We start from the raw sequence: 20,840 nt of genomic DNA on the forward strand, positions 1-20,840 counted from the left end.
TACTAAATAAACCCAACAAATTACCTTATAAATTAAAACTTGTTGTATCTTAATCATTTTATTTCTTTTTGTCAAAAATAATTATGTAAAGGACAAATGTATTTTATTTTCAGAAGTGGTGTATCCATATCTGTCAATTTAAGTTGTTATTTTTCAATTTTCCTGCATACTCGCTTGAGCCTCAAATACTTGCTTAAGCTCACAATATTCGCTTAAGCGATTATGTGTTCGCTTAAGTCATTTTGTAACAGCTTAAGCCGGTTTATCAATCCAAAAAAGGTATTTTTTTGTATTATTTTTATGTAATTTCGGCTCAAGCTAACGCTTATCTGCTTAAGCAATTAGTTCATCCACTTAAGCTAAAACGACAACGCTTAAGCGATAGTATAATCTTAGGAGGTATGCTCTCTGTTTTTTTAGACTTAAACCATTAAGGTACATGCTTAAGCTCATCATTTACTCACTTAAGCCTTATAATATGCGCTTAAACCCATAACTCACTCACTTAAGGCAAACCATACATGCTTAAGCCATTTTGTAATTCTGAGAAGTGTGCTCTCTGTTTTTTTAGGCTTAAGCCATTAAGGTATTGCTTAAGCTTATCATTTACTCGCTTAAGCCTTACAAATGTGCACTTAAGCTCACAACTCACTAGCTTAAGCCAAATCAAGCATGCTTAAGCCAGTTTGTAATATTGGAATGTATGCTCTCTGTTATTTTTTGCTTAAGTGCTTACATTTTAGCTTAAGTGCATCAGACACTCGCTTTAGTTCATTGTCTCGTTCTATGCATGTATTACTTAAGCCTTCATTCACTTAAGCTAATGCATATGGGCTTAAACAAAAATTATAAAAATCGCTTAAGCCTTGTCAAAATGACTTAAGCAAACATGACCAACCGGACGTCTAGTTCTCGCATCAACTACAATGGATCTGTATCCGTTCTATGCCACACAATGTCTCGCGCATTTTTAGGGAAGTGATTTAGAAATGACAACTCTTTTTAATTTAATCATGTTCTGAGAAAAGTGATTTGGAAATGAAATTGGAGACAATTTCCTTGTACTTGTTGATTGTGTGAAAAATGGATTATGGTTAGAAAATGACTAGTTATTCTGAATTAATTTCATATTTTGGGTTTCATCTTGTTTAACATGGAAGAAGACACCCTTTAATTGGCAAAAAATTTACATGTACTCTTAAGAATGCAATTAAATGTTGGGTGGGATTTCTAATAACGTTCTTTTAGAACCTTATGAATATTGTCCACAAGGGAAACATATAATCTTTCTAGTAGTTGTATAATAAGGTCAATGAGTTTTCAACAATGTTGTTATCTTTTGGTTCAGAGTAGTTTCTAGTGAAAGCCTGCATGTAGTATTATCATTCCCTGGTTTAGCATTTGTACTTTGCTTTTTAAGATTAATAATATGATAGCATGAATCAACCTTGTCTGGAGCTGTTTGTTGTTTTAGGTATTAGAGAGGGTAGGGTAATTTTCTTAATTCTTAACAAAATATCAGTGCTTTGTTTGAATTGATTTTTTTGGTTTGTAAACTATAAGTTTCCCTATGGTTTCAGTCTAAATACCCCTTATTGGAAGAAATGTTTAATGCATACAGGCGGAAAGGAAGAAAAGGAAAGTTCAGCTGCAAGATTTGTTCATATGTTATCCAAAATTTGAACGGTTCTTGTCCATCAACTTTTCCAGTACATCTGGTCGATTTTCCTGTCGTAACTTAAATTAAGTACTGCTAGGAATTGGTAGGATTATTGATAATGTTGCAAAAGGCCATATATTATAATGCAGAGGCATTTGCCCATGGCAAGTTCTAATATTTTAGCCCATTGAATAACTTCATATTTGATACAATTGGTAAAATGTAATTGAGATTTCTTTCTTCGATCAAAAAAGGATGACAAGTGCACTACATAGCTGAGTTTCAAGGTCTAACCTGGAAACGTAATTTATTATTTGGAGGCATATTTGGGATTGAATGGAACTTTATTGGATAGGGCATACTATACCGATTTAATAGAAAAGTTACCAGAGGCATGGCATGGTATTCACATCACATGTATGCTAGCAAGCATGATGGTTTGTTTATTCAAGGACGAAATCATTAAGTTTGACACTTGGATAGATTCATTTTGACTATAATTTTTGGTGCTGATATTGACAATTGACTTGAGGAACTAACAAGAAAATCATGAGAGACAAGAGGAATGTGTTTCACACAGTAATCCAATAAGGATGTGATCACGTCCACCTGCGCCAGTCTTCATAACTACATTTTCTTCTCAACGTAAAAAGAAAAGATGTTGGTTCCTATACATGTATCCATACCACATTACAAAAGGGAAACTATTCCCAACTTACCACCTAATATTAATTCACCCGTTCCAGTAAACTGGATACCAAGATGCAATAACTAGAAGGCACTGACTACAGAATTTAACCTTCCTGCTAGCAACAATTGCTAACCAGTGATATTATGCACAATATTTATATTTGGTCCATCTACCGGAAGAGTCTTGAGGCTGATCTCTGAAAAACTTTTCCTTCAAGCTTCAATCGTCTATATGCTTCTCTCAGATGACAAGGTCGGATTGGTCCAGATTCCTTCCTCTCTTTCATAACTATTCTAGCTGCAAAAAATAGTACCTACGATTAATGGAAATAAATGGAATTATACATATAGTGAGACTAATGCACTGCAACATTTTAATCTTTTAAACATTACATAATAGAAATAGTTGAGCAATTTTCCAATGATTTTAGAAGGAAGTAGCTCATGCTTGTAAAGGAAAACTAGCCATACCTGTTTCAACAACTTCACCAACAAACATTTTAGCAATTCCTGATACAACAATCGTCATTGGCACAGAAATTTTCTGGGTCCCAGTGATGCTAGCTAATAACTGCTTTCATGCCATCAAGAGAGAAGAGGAGAAAACTTCAGAAAAATCTTGTAAATGCAAAAATGACAATCTGAAAACCACCATAGAAGTACACGAGTCCAATAGTAGCAATAATGCAGAAACCAAGGTGACAAATCAATCTTGGATAATGACCAAGGAGAAAATGCAAAGGTTAGCTAAAGCAGCTCAGCGTTGAATGAAGTCCAATTTGACTGTTTGACAGTATACTGTGTCTATGGTGGTATAGTTTAATCATTTAGGAGTCCTGATGATATTAGAACTAATTTTTCCTCAATCAGTTTGGAAGAAATACAACAGAATACTAAACTGAAAAGCCAGCTCATGTAGTTAGCAGTGGCATCAAGAAAACAAACTTAAAGATAAATCACCTTATGCTATGTTTGTTTCATATTCTGCAGAGTAATTGATCAATGCCAACTACCCACAACAGGCCTTTAGGCATTTGGTTTATTTTTGTTTATCTTGAGGCTGATTGTTTTGCTTCATTACCACAACGTATCGAGATCACTATTGTTAGGCTTTCCAGTGTTTGTAGGTCATTCATACAGTAGATTTGTTTTAGTTTTTCTAGTAAAGGGATGTATCCAGGCTTGCCTTTATGTTTGTTTTGGGCATTACTGGGTTTTGGCCCTAATGTCCAAGTTTCTCATAGTCATATATGGATTTAGCAGCAGTAGAGAGTCTCAATCCTTGCAGGATAACTAGTATGGGGTAGGAGGGTTACTTAAACCATTGTATTCTGTAAGGCTGTAATTTTGATAGATTATCAATTTCATGAATTATGGAAACATACTGATCTCTTTTGACTGTTCGATGCAATCAAACCCTATACGGGATGGTTAGGTTTGGTTCTTCTCCCCTGCCATCATATTTTATCTATACCTAGTAACTCCCAAGATATATAATTTCATCAGAAGACATTATTAAAATTTCACCAATCCAAAAAAACAATAGTTATTCTTTTTATCAATTTCCTCCCAAAATCAACAAACCCCAAATTCTGATTTCAGAATTACTGTTGAGGGCACTCAAGCAGCCACCAATCTGGCCATTCAATCCCATCCATGACTCCAAATCAGCCTTACTCTCAAACTTACCCAATGAACCTTAATTAAACCCCACTCCTTCAGCTAGTCAATGCGTTAAAGCATAAATTAGAAACCACGTTAATTGTACGTGTTGTACATACCTTAGTGACATGTTGCAGACAAAGACACACCATGAGATTAACAAAAAAAAACATAATAGGAAAAAAAAAAATTACCCTTTTCATGTTAGCTTTCTGAAATCCAGCCCTCCGAAAGGACTCATATCTACTCATCTGTTCTTCAGTGAATTGTGACAAAATAGCCCTGAAAAAGAAGGAGAATTGGTAAAGAGTAATTGTTTATGAGATGAAATTAAGAAAAAGTGTTTGTTGAATTGAAGAAGTTACTGCATCTTGGCCATTTTATGAGGGTCACCAGCAGAAGGAAACTTGGCGAGTTCAACATCCATGTTGTCCTCCTCCTCCTCATCTTCCTCCTCTTTATTCTTGCCCGTACTCACCTTCTTCACATTAACATCTTCTTCCTGAGTGGGTTGTGGAAGCACAACAACAGAACTGGGGTTTGGTGCCTCTATCTCAGTCTCGGCTGGGGATTCAGGTGGCGATTCCTCAAATGCTGCTTCAAAAGGATCCTTTGATTGCTTCATTCTAATCATTCATAAAGAATATCAACCTTTGTAATGGCTCTAAAACCTCACCCATAACTTAATTGAAATTCTAATTACACGATACATCAATTGCATTCAATGCTATATTTCAAAACTAGCCACTGCTTTCTGTTAGATAACAATCAAGGATTAGATAATAATGAGGGATGTGATCACATGACACACAACATTGAGAATTCTAACATTGAATCTTAATTGTTAAACCTGTAACATGTAATTGTCTTAAAATTTCAATATGCAGAAATATTCAGGTATTGGGTGAAAATGAAAGAGGATACCTAGATTCCTAGAAATGAAAAGCGAACAGCAAAGTGAACCTGATACGGTTCTGAGGAAATGAATAGAGAGGAGTGAGAGATGGTGAAGTTAGAAGGACCCAACGAAGAGAATGAGTGGAGATGCAAAGAGAGTAGGGTTTGGGAATGAGGGTTGAGAGAGACAACCTATACACAACATTATGGAAAGCTTAGCAACAAAAAGAAAGAGATTAAGTTCCACTAACAAAACTGAGCACCAACATTATGGAGTGCATCAGTGAGTGACTCAAACAATTAAGTGAACTACGACTGGAGATGATGTTTTCCATAAACTTAACCTAAGGCAGCTGTCAGAGTCAGAGATACTATAGATCAATAATTATCATTAATAATTTAAAATTCAGCACAATTGAGAGTGCCCATGAAATAGCAGTCTAGAACATCATAAAAAATGTACCATATGACTCTGCAACAATTACACTCCACGGATATCATCAAACAACAATACTAAATAAGAGAAACATTTCCTCTTTCAAAATTATGTACATGTATCAAATTTGTCGTAGTGTTAGAAAGAGGCTTGTTATAAGTCAAAGAATATGTCAAATGTCTATAACCTTTTTGGGTTCAGGCCAGAAGTTCCAGTACAGATCTTCAGATAAAACCAGAAATATGAATACCCTAGCACAAATATCCAGGAAATCCTTGACATGCAGGGTCAATTTTGTTTCCATTATTGAGTTTTACAAACCAGCACTTAAGTGGGAGCAGGTTCAACACCAAAAAACTTAAGAGAGCATGACCCAAAAGGAAAACAGAAATTAAAACAACATTAGGCTTTAGTGTGAAGTGTGAACATGTTTGGTTGAGAATGAATAACTACTAAATTCCCTATTGTCAATACTTGATAATTACATTTGAGATATTAGGGAAATAGGTCCAAAAGTCAGTTTTCATTAGGCGTATTACCATACAAAATATAAAACCAAGAAAACAAAATTCAAATCTGACCTGTAATGAATCAAATCACATGAGTAGAAGATAATCACAAATTGCCAGAACAAGAACCACTCAACCACATTCTGGTGGTTGAGCCCACTTATGAGTGATAAAAAAAACAAAATCCCTTTCAAAGTAGTGTCCGTAGAACACATAGGTCCCAGTGAAGAAAAAATGTTGAGGATGCACAATAGCCTAAAGAATCATATCCATAAAATAGTATATTTACTAACTCAGTATCTAAACAAGTTTCAACAAAATTCATGGTATCAGAACTAGATTTTAGTAATTGAAAGTCAATTCGGCAATTTAAAACAAGTTACAGTCCAGTGTGAGTGAGCAAGCCTTGGCATAGAGGTAAGAAAACAAGCAATGACTAAAACAGGTTGCAGCTATATGCCAATGGTGAATATTGTTGAATGGTTACTAGAAATAGCAACTGGTAGCAAGTAATAGTTAGTTAATCTTTCATCCCTTTTATAGTATAGTTTCTTCTTAAGAAAGAAAAAAAAGAAGCTTAGAGACCATGCACATGTCTGTAGATTTAAGAAGGACTTCAAGACACAAATTTGAGAACCTAGACAGAGTGGCATTGATGACAAAATTAACCAGAATGAATCTGCCATATATGGAGGGAGAAGGTGTCAATTTGCTCATGATAATCTCTCACATTAATCCCATTTTCATTGGGGAAGATATTGAAAGAGCCAAGCTATCTCTTAGAATCCACATTGACTCAAAAGAAATATATGCAATATGTATAGTGAAGGACACTTCATAGAAAAGTAGGCATGTTTTCCATATTGCATGTTCAAAGACAGTGACTGCATTTGCAACATAGGAGAGTACAGAGAATGTTGGTACTGCAATCTAAATAGTAAATAGGTAAGGAAAGAAATTTTATTTGAATCAAATAAACCCACATGCATTCAGATTTCATGATAACTGGGTTGTACATACAAATTGAAAGGGAAAAAAAAGAATGGACTATGTTAAATTGACTAATGACCAGAGCAACAACTAACAACAGTGGGCATATGTTACAGTGCCATACAACCAGCAAATATCCATAAAACTGTATATATATATATATATATATATATATAAACTCATAGCAAGAAACAGTGAATACGTCTCTGAAAAACATGGTAACACATTTAATCGAACAGTTTATGAGCAAACGCTTGAGCATCGGGGAAAAACCTGACGAAAGAGGTAGTCAGAGCACCAGCCACTGAATGGAATTAACAACAGTGCATTACGCATTTCAATAATTAATTTAATCGTTCACCTCATAGTAAAAATAAACACTCAAAATTCAAATTGTTAATCGTTCTAGCTCCTAAAATTTATTTTGTCAATTTGGGATTGTAAATTGAAGAAACTACGCTAAGAAATGGACGAATGAAGAAGATTTAGAAGGTTAAAGCATCATAAACGAATGTCTTGCAAGAAAAATGTTACCTGCAACGCGACGTTAGATGTGAAGGCAAAGCAAATCAAAACACAGTGAGAAAAAGGAACGAAAAGGGAAATGGTAAAATTATATGTAATAAGTTAATAACGGGTCGCGTTCAGTTCGGGAAACTTATGCCCCACCCGACCCGGTTAATTTTTTTAATAAAGGATATTATATATTTAAAAATTAACTCTTAATTTTATTATTTATTAATATAATTGATTAAAGTGTGAGAAAGCATAAAAGAAATTTTCTTTTTTTAACAAATGTTTCCTCATGAATTTGCATTCAATCTACCCAATTTTCCATGAAGAGTGCCAACATAACTCAAACTCACAAAATATAAATCATAATGTATTAAAATGGTATGTGCTTGTGGGTATGATGGTTAAGAGTTGACCTGCAGTAATATCCCCAATTTCAACTCATTTTTAGTTTATTTGTCCATTAATTTTTTTTGTATGCCATAGTGTGTGAGTGAGAACTAGCCTTACTTTACTTTTTAAATAAATTAGAAGAAAATACAGCCTAGCTTGGTCAACTAAGCATGTAACTATACCAAAACCTAATTTTCATCAACTAAACCCTAATTTCAAGTCTTGAAATCCTAACTAAGATAAACAACTTTCCAAAATTAAATTTTAGATGATTTAGACATATTTTACATTTTAAAAATAAAAAATATATATTTCAATTCAGACTAATATGACTAATTACTTTTTAACAGGCCATTAAATTATTTATAAATAAGCTATTAAATAATTTAAACAATATGTCTCTATAAAGATTATAAAATTTATATATAAATAAGTCATAAAAAATAGTTTTACATTTTTAATATTTATAATAAATTTACATGTTTATATTTATCACTTTTAAACTACATATTTAATTTAAATAAATAAATTATTAAATACTTAACAAATACAAATGCATATAAGCATTGTGTGCACAGAACAAATTAAACAATAATAACTTGATAGAAATAATATTATCTTCTTATTAGAGGATACATAGTAGAGACATTTTTCAACTCTAATAAAAAATACTACAATTTTTAATTTAAGATTTTATTTATTTTAAACTTTAGTTTATTTAATATAAAATTATTTAATATATTATTATAAATTTTATGGATCTTAAATAAGTCATTATATTAAGTCTAATATATTTTTTTAAGCTAAAGTTTAACATTTTTAATTAAGTAAATTTTTAAAAAAATTTAAATTAAATCTATTATTTAAAAAAGTCTAGACAAATTAAACTTTAAAAAGATTAAGCTATAAGTTTCTATCTTTATTCCTAATGTAAAAAATTGTAATAGTTTACAATGAATTTGTGTAATTGTCAATAATTTTTTGAATACGCTAAAATTATATTGAAGTTATAAAGTATTATAAATACTTTTTTTAATTATATATTACATTTAATTTTGTTGATAATTTACTTGATTTTTTTAATGTATGATTAAATGTACCCAATATTCTTGTTAAAAATAAAAAGTATCACATAATTCAATATATTAAATAATATTTTTAATAAAAAATAATGTACGTCTTTAGATCAATAAATACGAAGTTTGATTCTTAAACCTTTTAATTTTGAATAAATAACAACTTAAGAGAGAAATTGGCTTTGCAGCGAAGGACAAGACATGGATTGGATACGGTGGATTATACATTTAAATTACATATATTAATTGGTCATGTGGTCAGGGAACGAAGTACATGGGATTAGGAAGCTTGAAAGTACGGTTCCCTAAATAGTCTCCTTGCAGGTCACTCCACTGGTCTCCCACGTTCCCCCAGATCCTGTATCCTTCCTCTTGTAATTGCTTTCGCACATCCGATTTATATTTCACTGCACTTTTCCCTTTGTACTCCACACCCCTGCCAATTTTATCAACATCAGCTTATACATACTTGTCACAAATTACAAAAAAGGCACAACTTCTTACCTCAAAATAAGGCGTTCATAGCCTATGAATCCTTGATTGTGCAAGTTGTTCTTGGTAACTTCACCAAGACTCTGTTCATCTCTTCCAGTAAGTAAAAACACTTTAAATCCTTTATCCACTAATTCATTAAACAACTTTAGCACCGAAGGAATTGCTGGGCACCCTCCCTTGATCGCCCATGCCCTAAACCCGTATGGGTCATACGGATCACACCTGTATTATCATTATAAATAGACGATGAAGTGAAGATGGGTTAAAAAAGTGAAGAATCAATTAAGAGGGAGTGAGGGAAATAAGTTGATAAACTAATTTTCAGCAAGAGGAACTGATATATTGATTAATGAGAGAGGAACTGATATATACATACCCATATTTCTTGCCTTTGTAATAATAGATGTTGGAGAGGCAAGTGTCATCGACATCCAAAATCCAAGCATCCATGGCATCTCCAACGAGGAATGTGTCGTTGACATAAGCCAAGATTTCTTGAACTATCAATTCCAAGTCACGGTCGTACTGACCATCGATCATGTAAGTCTCAACATATCGAGAACACTGAGGTGGCACTGTTGGCCATGCAACAACATTGTTTGCCTCCACAGCCAATCTCCAACTCAAGCAAAAGCTTCCATCCCCATCACCACTTGAGGACTCTTCCTTATTCCCTTTATGACCTTTTCTGCTCATTGCCTCTGTCTTCGGAAACATTGGTCCTGTTCCCATCAATAACAACACCAACACCAACACCTCTACCACTCTTTGTGCCATACTCTTTCCTCACGCGTGCTTCTTCCCCTTATACCTATATATAAGATTAACACGGCTCTTCAGAGGACCAAAAACTATATGTAAGATTTTTTTAACAGTAGCTCCTAATAATTTATCGTTCAATTTTTAAAAACTTGCTTTTATTAATAGTCTTGCGTTTAATATTACTTGATTCGCTTTAGTTGTTATTATATAATATCATTTTCATAATAGGTCTACTTACATAAAATCTATATATAAATTTTGATGTGTAACATTATTTTTCAGAAAGAGAATATATGCCATATGTGATATGTCAAGTCACCCAACATCATCATATCTTGAAGAAAGAAAATTAGATTCTTTGATGTTGGGGACAGGGGATTCACTTGCTATAGATCTAGAACAGAGGTCAGTATTCCAACATTAAGTGAAGGTGATGAGAAGTGCAAGGTATAATATATACATAGATGCCATGACTGACGGAGCTCCAAATTTTGGATAGTGGGACAAGTGCGTGTGACAATATCTTTTACTTTACATGGGGAAAATAAGGCCCAAACTTATAAAAAAAATAACGTTTAAATGATAACTTAAAATTATTCCCACTAATTTTGGGTGGTATCCGCATTGATAAACTTTCGTTGGTTTGTCCCATAATGTAGTTTTGCTTTTTTCCTTTGCAAGTGTTTTAATTGGAAGGATATTTCAAATCATAATCCACATCTGCTATATCATAATATATTATATACTTTTCATTACATATATATTATTTTTTTTAATCATACACATTTTTAAATATAACTCAAATATAAAAGAACCATCTAAGGTGTCCCTCCCACTCCCAATAATAAAAAAATATTCTCCATTACATTTTACATTCCTTACAATTTTTATGTACTTTTGGAATGAAAAGTTTCTCTGTCACCTTAGCTAGTTTAGTACAAAATATATATATAAAAAAATAAAATGATTATCGTTTACAAACTTAGATGATACACAATATTAATTATTGTGTATATTTTTTATAAAAAATATAATTATTATTTTTAATAAAAGTAATTTATCAATCTCTTAACTGACAAAATTGTAAATTTATTTGGTATTTGACATAATAACAATAAATTTTATTAGTACCTTTCTATCAATATTCAACATCAAGTTAGCAACTGTCAAGTCTGTCATGAATGAAGGGAGGAAGAAAGCAAACTGATAGACAATGTAATGTTAATTGGTTGCATTAGAACTGAAAAATTGACTTGACAAAGGTGGAAATAGAATGGATGTGCCTGGCGAAATGTTAGCCACACCTGCGTTAAAAGAAAGGAGACAGTGATTAAAAGAAAAAGCAAAGATTATTGGAAGGAAGGGTTGACAAAATAACGATATTGAGCATTAAGATTTGATGGCAAAATAAAGCTTGCTTAGCTATTTATAGGGAGAGAAGTAGGAATAGGATGATTTATGCATGCATATGGCATATGCAGAATGCAAGTTCACTGATTTGGGTTTTGACAGAGGGCGTGATTGGGTGGGGTTGGCGTCAGAGAGCAAAAAAGTAAGAGTATGGTGGAGAGGGAAATTAATGTAAAATGTGAGAGGTGAAGATGGGGTGTTGGGTCCCATCCCATTGTCCACCATAGTTGAGAAATTTGTTCATCTTCCAAACTCCAAGGTTATGGAGGAAGCTTCGGTTCCTCAAAGTGGATTTAGCGTCAGAAGCCACATCGGAATGCTTCATGCAATAATTCTAACCACCCTAGCCTCCCCTCCTCTCTTGTCTTAAATACTGTTTATTAATAATATATTCTAACATAAACCAAAAATTTGTATAGATAACATTAAAAATAAATATTTTCTATTTATACTGAAAATATTTGGAGGAATAATCTACCATGGTTCTACTCTATTTAACCTAAAGTACTTGGACATCTCATTTAATATTTACAAACTAGTAGCCTTAGATGAAGAAGAATCCCAAGAAAATCTAACTTTATTTGATTGAATTATTTCTTCAAAATCATTCAAAATATTTCTTGTTATTTTATTAATAAAATATAAAATACAAAAATAAATTGAAAAATTAACCATTTCTTACTTGTTTAAACTGATCGAGTAAATTTATAAAAAAAAATAGAATTTTATTCATATATAACATAAGATATATATATATTTCTTTTAACATACCAAGGATATTATCTAGACAATTGTCCCTTTGAAGCATAGAAATTGTTGAAATGGACTTTACCCCTCTTAATATATATATTTTTCTTTGCAATCAAGAAATGAATCCCCATTAGTATGTTCACAAGATATATGTTAATATAATTATTAAACTATTCTAGTTAATTAATGCTCAAAGGCCATTATTCAGAAAAAAAAAAATTATATCAAATAATCCTTGTATCTACATAAAAAAATCAATCTTTTAAATTTATAAGATATAAAACATATCATAATTTTTTTATATTTTTTGTTTTAATCAATATATTTAGAAAAGTCCATGGCAAATGCCTAATAATAATAATAATAATAATAATAGCTGAGGGATTATTTTATCTTGAACAGCCAATGCAATTGAATTTTCATGTGTTAGAGATGATTGGGCAGAGAGATTGTGAATGAAGGCCAAATTATATATGTGATGCATAGATCCCAAAAGAGATTGTAATTAAAGAAAAGGTCATTTTCTTATTTTCCGTATCCTCTTCAACAACCAACTAGACCCGATATTGGAACATTAGTGCTCTATTTGGAAGCTTTGACATTGGTTTAAAATGAATGGTCGATATTTATATTGTTAGTGGGCAAAGGATTCACTCTATGCCAATGAGGGTGGAGAATAGAGGGACTAGATCATACCTAAAAAGTTCCCAAGAAAGGAAGAGTTTGACATTTTACATGGAATGTGGCACCATCTTCTTGGACCCAATTCCACTTTTATAATTAAGAGGCGTAAGCATATCACTATAAGGTCAAAAGAAAGCAGAATTTCAGCTATTTGCTTTTAATAGACAAATATATTAATTCTCATCATGGTTAAACAATAATTAAAATGTTTAATCATGTCTAAATACTACACTTTAAGGTATGACATAATTAAGGATTCTATAAAATAGCATAATTGAGTTTCATTATAAACTTTTCAATGTGAATATGAGTAATACTATTAATTTTCTTAATTTTTATAAAAAAAATCAATAGAAGAAGTATCTCATAGTTTGTATAGTTAATTACTTAGTATATCAAAACATGGAAAACCGCAGTAGCAAAACTATAACCCCTTTAATTGTGGATTTGAATTGATCACTTGGCGCAGGCAGAGAGTAAGAGAGCACTATGTGAGCTTAGAATTTGTTAACACTTTTATTCTATTAATGGACTCTTTCACTTTTAAACGGCAGTTTCCATCTTCAACTGTTGCCATTCCCATCTTATTTTTTCATATAATTTATTTCCTTTCTTTTTTCTTTTGTTGCCTAAACTTGATTCACCATTAACTACCTTCTTAACATTTTATTCTTCTATTAATTTCAAACTTTATTTTTAAATAAAATTATTCATTTTAAGAATTAAAAACAAATATTATAGTTTTAGTTATTCTTAATTTAAATTAAATTTTGACATGGTATATCTAAAGAAATGATATCGTGATTCAGACAATTTATTTTCACTGTACCTAAAAAATAATTTATTTTCATAATTCTAAAAAATCAAAAGATTTTTCCACGCATTCCTATATATTAATTTTAATATATAAAATTTTATACTGTGAAATAATTAAAAAAAGACTTAGACATAAGACTTACAATAATAAATTAAAAAGTTGATCTAATTCACTGTAAACCATAGAAATTAAATTAAAAAAATAAAACTCGAATAAACTAAAAGATATATGCAAATAAAAAGAAAAATGGCCTGCGCCAGCCGATCCCTAGAGTCGGGAAAGCAGAGAAAGAAAGAGGCCCACGTGGCCGAAGATAATAGCTTTCCTTATATATGTCGAAAATAGAGAAAAAGGGAAATAATTATTTTCTTTATTTGAATGTGCCTATCTCTTATTGGCTAAATGGTCAACTTTTGTTTCCTTTATCTATTCCTACCTTCCTCTCCAACAATGAAATAAATTATTCCAACCTTTTTATATATATTTTTATTTCCTTTTCAATTATTATAAAATATTTTTACTTGATTTAGTCTTTATTTTTGCAAAATTTATAATTTAAAAGTGAAACCCAAGTAATAATTACTTTTTTTTCACAAAAAATGATTAAAATATAAATATCTATTTGATTTACAAAAGTAGACAGGAAATTAAAATTTATAATTGAAATTGGGCCATAAAACTTCAATTAAGATACTTGAAAATGTTTTTAGAATTAAGATTATAATTTTAAGATTCAATTTTATGAAATTATAATATAACTAAAATTATTTTTTCTTAATTTTTAATTTGTTTTCTTACATTTCACAACATCATCTTTTAAGTGTATACTATTTAATTGTTCATTAGATTTTGTTTCTATTAAGGTTATCATTAATATTATTACAAAATCTATTAACCTTATTATCTTTACCATTGTTATTATAATTGTAACAGTTAATTTTATTAATACTGTCATTATTATTATTACTACTATTATTTTTATCTTCACTTTCATATCATCATTATTATTATTATTGCTACTTATGTAAATTTCATCATTTATTATACTATTATTTACTTTTTTTTCTTCTATTTTCACTCACGTCTATTAATACTATTATTTTTTTATTATCATTATCATTATAATTACTATTTTTTTTAAAAAAAATTTGTTTATATGAAATAAAAGAAATAAAAATTAATATTAAAAAATAAAGTAATATAAAGTGAAACATTCGGTCATAACACAAAATGAATTGTACATATAAATTAAAGAAATACTTTCTACATTGATTAATACTAAAAATAATGTAAAATTAATTCAAAATAAAATATTTTATAAGTGTGTGTTAATGAAATAATATAAATTAGAGTTGACGAACAAATTTTTTTACTTATATTATCAAGTTTCTATTAGAATTTTTGTTTTATTATTTTTTTATACTATTAACGAATATAAATTCTTATCTCATAAATTAATGATTTTATTTCGTTTCATTACGTGTTTTCTTCTTTATTGATGAACGAATATTATATATTTTTTATTAATAGACTTAACAAAAATTTATAACAAATATTACATACGGAATAAGATTGACAAAGAACACTGATAAATATTAACGATAAATATTATATATTAATAAATATTGACAATGAACACTATATTTTTTATTTACAAATTTAACAAAAATTAAATACTAAATAAATATTAACTTATAAAAAGAAGAACACTAATATTATTGATATTAATAAATATTGACACTTAAACTATAAGTACAGTCACACTGTTAATAAATAATATGAATAATATTTTTTATATTGGTTGATTTAAAAATTATGTATATATTTTTTACATTGAGTGGTTAATTGATATAAAATAATTTTTCGTATAATATTATCTATATTTATATTAATTCATTCACTAATATTAAAAGTCATTTTCAACTCATGAAATTTTTTTTTTTTAACTAGTGTCATGTCACAAAAGAGAGTATCCAAGTATAATTTTCCTCCTAGAATCGTCCTTAAACTTACAACTACCTTTCGTGTACAAAGGACAGAGTTTAGGTTGGTGGTTGCTGCCTTTGGCTAACGTTAATTGCCACTTCTTAATATCAAGGTTGAGCGAAATGGAAAAGAATAAGACGATAAAATGAAATGAAACAAATTGTCAATTCAAATTTGAATGTTTTATAATAAATTTGCAAAATTATAATAGTAATTCCATCCCATTTTTCCAAATAAAAAGAAGAGAAAAAGAGTAGTACTAGATGAAATACATTTTATCCTCTCTTCTTCTTCTTCTTCTTTTATCTTAAACAATTCAAATAATATAATCAAATATCATTTTATCTTATTCAAACATAGCATACGTATTACTAAAATAATACCAAAAATAGCATAATTTTTAGCAGTGCATGCTGTTTTTTACAATATTTTTCAAAAAATATATTTTTTTATTTTCTTTAAAAAATACTAAATTAACAACTATTTATTAAAAATTGTTCGTTTTCTTTAAAATCCAACTCTAAAACACACTTTTAAAGAATTAAGTGTGTATCACTTAATTTTATAATGAGTTTAATTTTAGTCCATTATAAGTATAAAGATTTTTATACTATTAATCAATTAGAATATATTATAAATTATATTTTTAATTAATATGGAAATTAATAATTTTTATTGATATGAGAATTTATAATTGAATACTGATGTGAATATATAAAAAAAGTCTTTAAATTTGTTAGCATATATAAATTAAATTCTTTTCATATTGTGAAACTAAAACCTATTTTATGAGTATCATGCAATAATTTTGGAGTGGTTGAGGTGGTTATTATAATAACGAGAACTTGAAGTGAAGATTTTTCCTGGTTGGGGCACATATTAATAACCAATCTTAAGGAATTGACATAACCCCAGACAATGATAACAAAATGCTTCGAAAGTGAGTTAAAAGTCTCCTCTTCTCACGCTTTATTACCTTCACATAACCAAAGACTAGACTTGAAGTGTCCGTTCTTGGAAATGATCACTTGCAGCAGTGGAAATTTGCCTTGGCAGGGAGGGGTACTTGAACACGAACACGAACACGAACACGATGATTCTTCACCACAGTAACTCACAAGCGCAAGGGCCAAACCCAAAACCCAAAAGAGCCTGTTAATGACATGATCCCATGTGCTGTGTGGGCATTTGTAAACCCCAATTTGTTTGTTTCAACTCCAAAGTCATGATGAATAAATGAAATGAAAAGGATGAATCAAAGGAGTGAAAAACGTGGACCAGTGGGAAGTTGCCACGTGGAAGTGTCATGATCTATAATTGAACCTATCTGACACCCCCCATTATCCCACCCACCCAATAGAAAAGAGAAACTAAACGTGAGAAACAAGCAGTGGAAGTGGCATGAATTGTTTCATGAAACAAAGAACTCAAGTCAAGTTAGAACATTGAACCCCCCGACACTCTTGGTTTGTTTTTGTGTTTGTGTTTGTGTGTTGACGTACAAACAAGTGAATGCTTTTGCTTGCCATCTACTGCACTGCACTCATTCTCCAAATCCAATACAAGCTGCACCATTCATTACTATGGCATTAGCAGATCTCAATAATATAATACACATGTGAATTAGTTTTGAGGGAATGCAATGCGGTGTTGAGTTGGCTGGCATCATGAACAGCAGAAATGTGAATGAGCATCATCACCGTCGAGGTCGCAGCTTCAATGGGATTACCAACATCCATCTCTTCAACACAAATTCTTCCCATGGTCCTAATCTTTCTCCTTTCTTCACTCCACTTCTGTCACTTTCCACATTCAACGACCATTTCTTATTTCTTAATTATTTTATAGCATGTTCAATACTATTACTGCGTAAATTTGGAGAAATAATCTTTTTTTTAACTTTTTCAAAACTAGTGAAACTAAGTTATTATTATTTTTATATAAGCTGAATCAAACAATACAGTTTCAGGGAAACTGCCCAAACTCTCTTTTGAATCAGCAAGACTGGACACAAGTGGGATTGATGATCTATTGTCATCCACTAGAGGAGGAAAGCATGACTATGACTGGTAAGTGGCAACATTACATGCATTTCACATATGTAAGTGCCATTACTACTCCACTATATAATGTTCATTTATCTACGAGAAATCAGTTAACAAGGTTTGGGCTGTTACCATTGTATATACAAGATTATTGCCAATGCCATTCAGTTGATCTTTCCTTAACTTGGCCTAGAAAAAAGAAACAGCATTTCAGACAAATTGAGTTTTGCAAGTCAATGTTGTAGACCCAATCAAAAGCAGAAAAGAAAATCATGTACCTTGCTACATGAATTAGTAAAAGAAACCAATGCATTAGATACAAACTTTACAGTATTTTCATGTGAATTGAGAGAGTGCAGCTTCAAACAGCTGCGTGGATAAATTATCACCAAAAATAAAAATGGTACCAGCTGCCCAACGTTGGCACATTGATTAACTAGTGCTGTCATGTGTTATAGGCTTCTCACTCCCCCGGGGACCCCCCATTTAGCATCATCAGAAGGAGAATCCCAACCAACCTCGGTGCCTCCAAGAAGCAGTTTGGGTAGATCAACGTCAAACACTAATGCCTCAAGGGTATGGTCCAGTAATAAATTCTCGTTCCCCTCCCACAACTTCTTTACATAGGTTGAAATTGGTGAGCTAGATGGTGTTATGTTGAAATTCTTAACCCACATGTTTCAGCTTTCGGTCTCACAATCACAGAACAACAGCCAGTCTCATTCTAGACCAACAAGAAGCAGTTCAGTGACTCGCTCTTCAAACAAACTAAACGCAAGCCCTGCTTCAGTTTCATCTCGTAACAGGCCATCTTCCCCCATAACTATAACCCGTTCTCCATCTACATTAAGGCCTACCACACCATCATCAACAAGACCCTCAACACCCTCCAGAATACCATCAAGGCCATCCACTCCTACCTCTGCATCAAATTCACGCCGCCATTCAATGCCATCTCAATTTCCTACAACATCAGCCACAGGCACAGCCACGCGTGTTGGACGCCGACCGCAGGCAGTTGTTCCACCTGATTTTCCACTTGAAACACCACCAAACCTCAGAACAACGTTGCCTGATAGACCTGTCTCTGCAGGCAGGTCTCGTCCTGGTGCTGTTGTTACTCTTCCTTTGAAGCCAAACTCTGAAACACAAGCCATGTCAAGGAGACACCCATCTCCCATTGCCAATAGAGGGAGATTGTCAGAGCTCACAGGAAAAGGCCGTGCCCATGTCAATCCCAATGCTAATGCTAATGCTAATGCTAAAGCTAATTCTTCTGATGGAAGACTCCCCCTCCCACATGCCTCCAAATCAGTTAAGTCTTCACCCACTTCCCCAGACAACCATGGATTGGGGTTAGGAAGGACACTCTCAAAGAAATCCTTGGATATGGCTATTAGACACATGGTATCTATCTTTTCTATTTCTGCACTATCACAACAATTCCAAATTTTATTTAACCTTTTTTTTATATATTTATAATTAGGATATAAGGAACAGCTCAGGAACGCCTCGTTCACTTTCAAGTGCCACACTATTTCCTCAGAGTATTCGAACTTCAACTCCCAAGGCACAGCACACGCGAGGTTTGAGTGCTCCAGCTTCAGTCAACATGAATGGAAAAGGTACTAGTAAGATGAATGAAAGGCAATACTTTGCAAGATTTATGGAAGTGGATGCATACGAAAGTTCTCGTTATGATTCACTATTGGTTAAAGAAGATTTCAACAGCACAAACTGGCTGCTTAGTGTTGATGACAAATGTGATCAAAGACCCATCTTTGACAACGGTTTTGAGTCTCTGCCTGAACCTTTTGGCCTCTTATAGCCCACATTTGTAATATGCTATTTACGTCTGATTATCATTTTCCAGAGCTGGGGAAAAGAAGATGTGCCATAAAATCTGTGGATTTAACTTCCATCTTATGCGTCAAATTTGATGTTACACAACTTGAATCTTAATATGTATAGAATTTTACATAGAATTTTCCCTCCTAATAAATGTCTCCAATACTAATGTTCAAGATGCCCGAAAGAAATATCCTAGTCCCTCCTCTCTGCTTGGTTATTCAAAAAGCAATAATGGTTTTAGTCCCTAAAAATTCTTACATGCTAAACTATGTTTTGAAAGGGATTTGATGTTACACTATATTTAAAGAGGATTGCATTATAAGTTGCTTATTAAAAATTTATGAAAAGTAAATAGAATTTTGTTTCGATACCCTCATAATTTAGAAATGATGACATCTCTTACTAATGAATATTTGCTTCAAAATGTAGTCCTTGTTAATTATATATTTTAGCTTTTGTAAAATGCTCCTTCTTAGGTGTTTTGAATTTTATAGCATGCCTTTACCCCTTAATCCATTAGAACTCCCGCCAGACATATGTATCTTCAAAGAAAACTGTCAACATGACGATAGGTTAAATTTGGCTAAAGAGGAGTTTTGTCTTTCTTAAAATAAGCCCTACTAAATTCAAAATTATCTCAATCGTCTAATTGATGAGTTATTTATTTATATAGGCTTTGTATTTTTGTTAAAGAAGTGTGGGCTTAGTGCACATTGATTGAGTTTCGTTAGATGTTTCATAAATCAATTTGCTCTTTGTTCAAGTGTGTCTCTACGACCCTCAAATAAGTTTTGATTAATTTTTTGAATCTAAATTGAATTGAATCACATTACACATTCATGTTGGTTATTAAAAAGTTACGTTTATTTTGTGAAAAAGTTTGACTTGTTTCAGTGCTAATTATTGGCAAATCATTGGGGTTAGGTGGTTCTTTCTTTGAAATCAAAGTGCTCATGTTTTTAGGTGTATATTTCTCCGCATGCATTTTCCTTATATATTTGACAAATATCTCTCTTTTGAGGTTTAGGTTTTAGAATAAAAAAACTTTTGAATTTTGTTATGCTTAAAATGAACAGAATCATGTTTTTGGTGCATGCACCCACCTTTTTTTTTATTTGACAGCTCTATTTTCATTTATGTGATTTAAGTTTTAGTTTTCATTTTTATTTGCGAAGTGGTGTGACTATCTTTATAAAGTAGAGTAAAGTAGCATA

General features: G+C 31.6%; 3 protein-coding genes across 3 annotated transcripts; 1 reads left to right on the forward strand and 2 right to left on the reverse strand.

Annotated features, from left to right (window-relative positions):
- Window positions 1-2,156: 2,156 nt before the first annotated feature.
- LOC113850352 (transcription initiation factor TFIID subunit 11) lies at window positions 2,157-7,425 on the reverse strand. The gene is made up of 5 exons (XM_027480866.1): window positions 7,379-7,425; window positions 4,378-4,638; window positions 4,207-4,294; window positions 2,822-2,921; window positions 2,157-2,648 (listed from the first exon to the last, which is right to left on the reverse strand). The coding sequence occupies exons 2-5, from the start codon at window positions 4,635-4,637 to the stop codon at window positions 2,521-2,523; spliced, it is 576 nt and encodes a 191-aa protein (XP_027336667.1). The 5' UTR covers window position 4,638; window positions 7,379-7,425; the 3' UTR covers window positions 2,157-2,520.
- Window positions 7,426-9,084: 1,659 nt separating this feature from the next.
- LOC113851442 (acid phosphatase 1) lies at window positions 9,085-10,017 on the reverse strand. The gene is made up of 3 exons (XM_027481924.1): window positions 9,698-10,017; window positions 9,331-9,543; window positions 9,085-9,262 (listed from the first exon to the last, which is right to left on the reverse strand). Exons 1-3 carry the CDS (start codon window positions 10,015-10,017, stop codon window positions 9,085-9,087), a joined length of 711 nt encoding a protein of 236 aa, XP_027337725.1.
- A 7,135-nt stretch (window positions 10,018-17,152) lies between these two features.
- LOC113850112 (cell wall protein DAN4-like) lies at window positions 17,153-19,764 on the forward strand. Its single transcript, XM_027480482.1, has 5 exons — window positions 17,153-17,494; window positions 17,694-17,799; window positions 18,234-18,351; window positions 18,460-19,182; window positions 19,262-19,764. The coding sequence occupies exons 1-5, from the start codon at window positions 17,368-17,370 to the stop codon at window positions 19,601-19,603; spliced, it is 1,416 nt and encodes a 471-aa protein (XP_027336283.1). The 5' UTR covers window positions 17,153-17,367; the 3' UTR covers window positions 19,604-19,764.
- The last annotated feature ends 1,076 nt before the right edge of the window (window positions 19,765-20,840 follow it).

Source organism: Abrus precatorius, unplaced genomic scaffold, assembly GCF_003935025.1.
Source record: "Abrus precatorius isolate BTA unplaced genomic scaffold, Abrus_2018 Scaffold9, whole genome shotgun sequence".
Classification (NCBI taxonomy): Eukaryota; Viridiplantae; Streptophyta; class Magnoliopsida; order Fabales; family Fabaceae; genus Abrus; species Abrus precatorius.

Excerpts from the sequence above, each read along its gene's own strand:
- LOC113850112 (XM_027480482.1), top strand. The coding sequence starts at position 17,368 with ATGCAATGCGGTGTTGAGTTGGCTGGCATCATGAACAGCAGAAATGTG. Across the intron at positions 17,800-18,233 it reads GGAAAGCATGACTATGACTG|GCTTCTCACTCCCCCGGGGA; the intron begins GTAAGTGGCAAC and ends CATGTGTTATAG. Across the intron at positions 19,183-19,261 it reads ATATGGCTATTAGACACATG|GATATAAGGAACAGCTCAGG; the intron begins GTATCTATCTTT and ends ATTTATAATTAG.
- LOC113851442 (XM_027481924.1), bottom strand. The coding sequence starts at position 10,017 with ATGAGCAGAAAAGGTCATAAAGGGAATAAGGAAGAGTCCTCAAGTGGT. Across the intron at positions 9,544-9,697 it reads TACAAAGGCAAGAAATATGG|GTGTGATCCGTATGACCCAT; the intron begins GTATGTATATAT and ends ATGATAATACAG. Across the intron at positions 9,263-9,330 it reads TATGAACGCCTTATTTTGAG|GGGTGTGGAGTACAAAGGGA; the intron begins GTAAGAAGTTGT and ends TAAAATTGGCAG.
- LOC113850352 (XM_027480866.1), bottom strand. The coding sequence starts at position 4,637 with ATGAAGCAATCAAAGGATCCTTTTGAAGCAGCATTTGAGGAATCGCCA. Across the intron at positions 4,295-4,377 it reads CATAAAATGGCCAAGATGCA|GGCTATTTTGTCACAATTCA; the intron begins GTAACTTCTTCA and ends CTTCTTTTTCAG. Across the intron at positions 2,649-2,821 it reads TGGTGAAGTTGTTGAAACAG|CTAGAATAGTTATGAAAGAG; the intron begins GTATGGCTAGTT and ends TATTTTTTGCAG.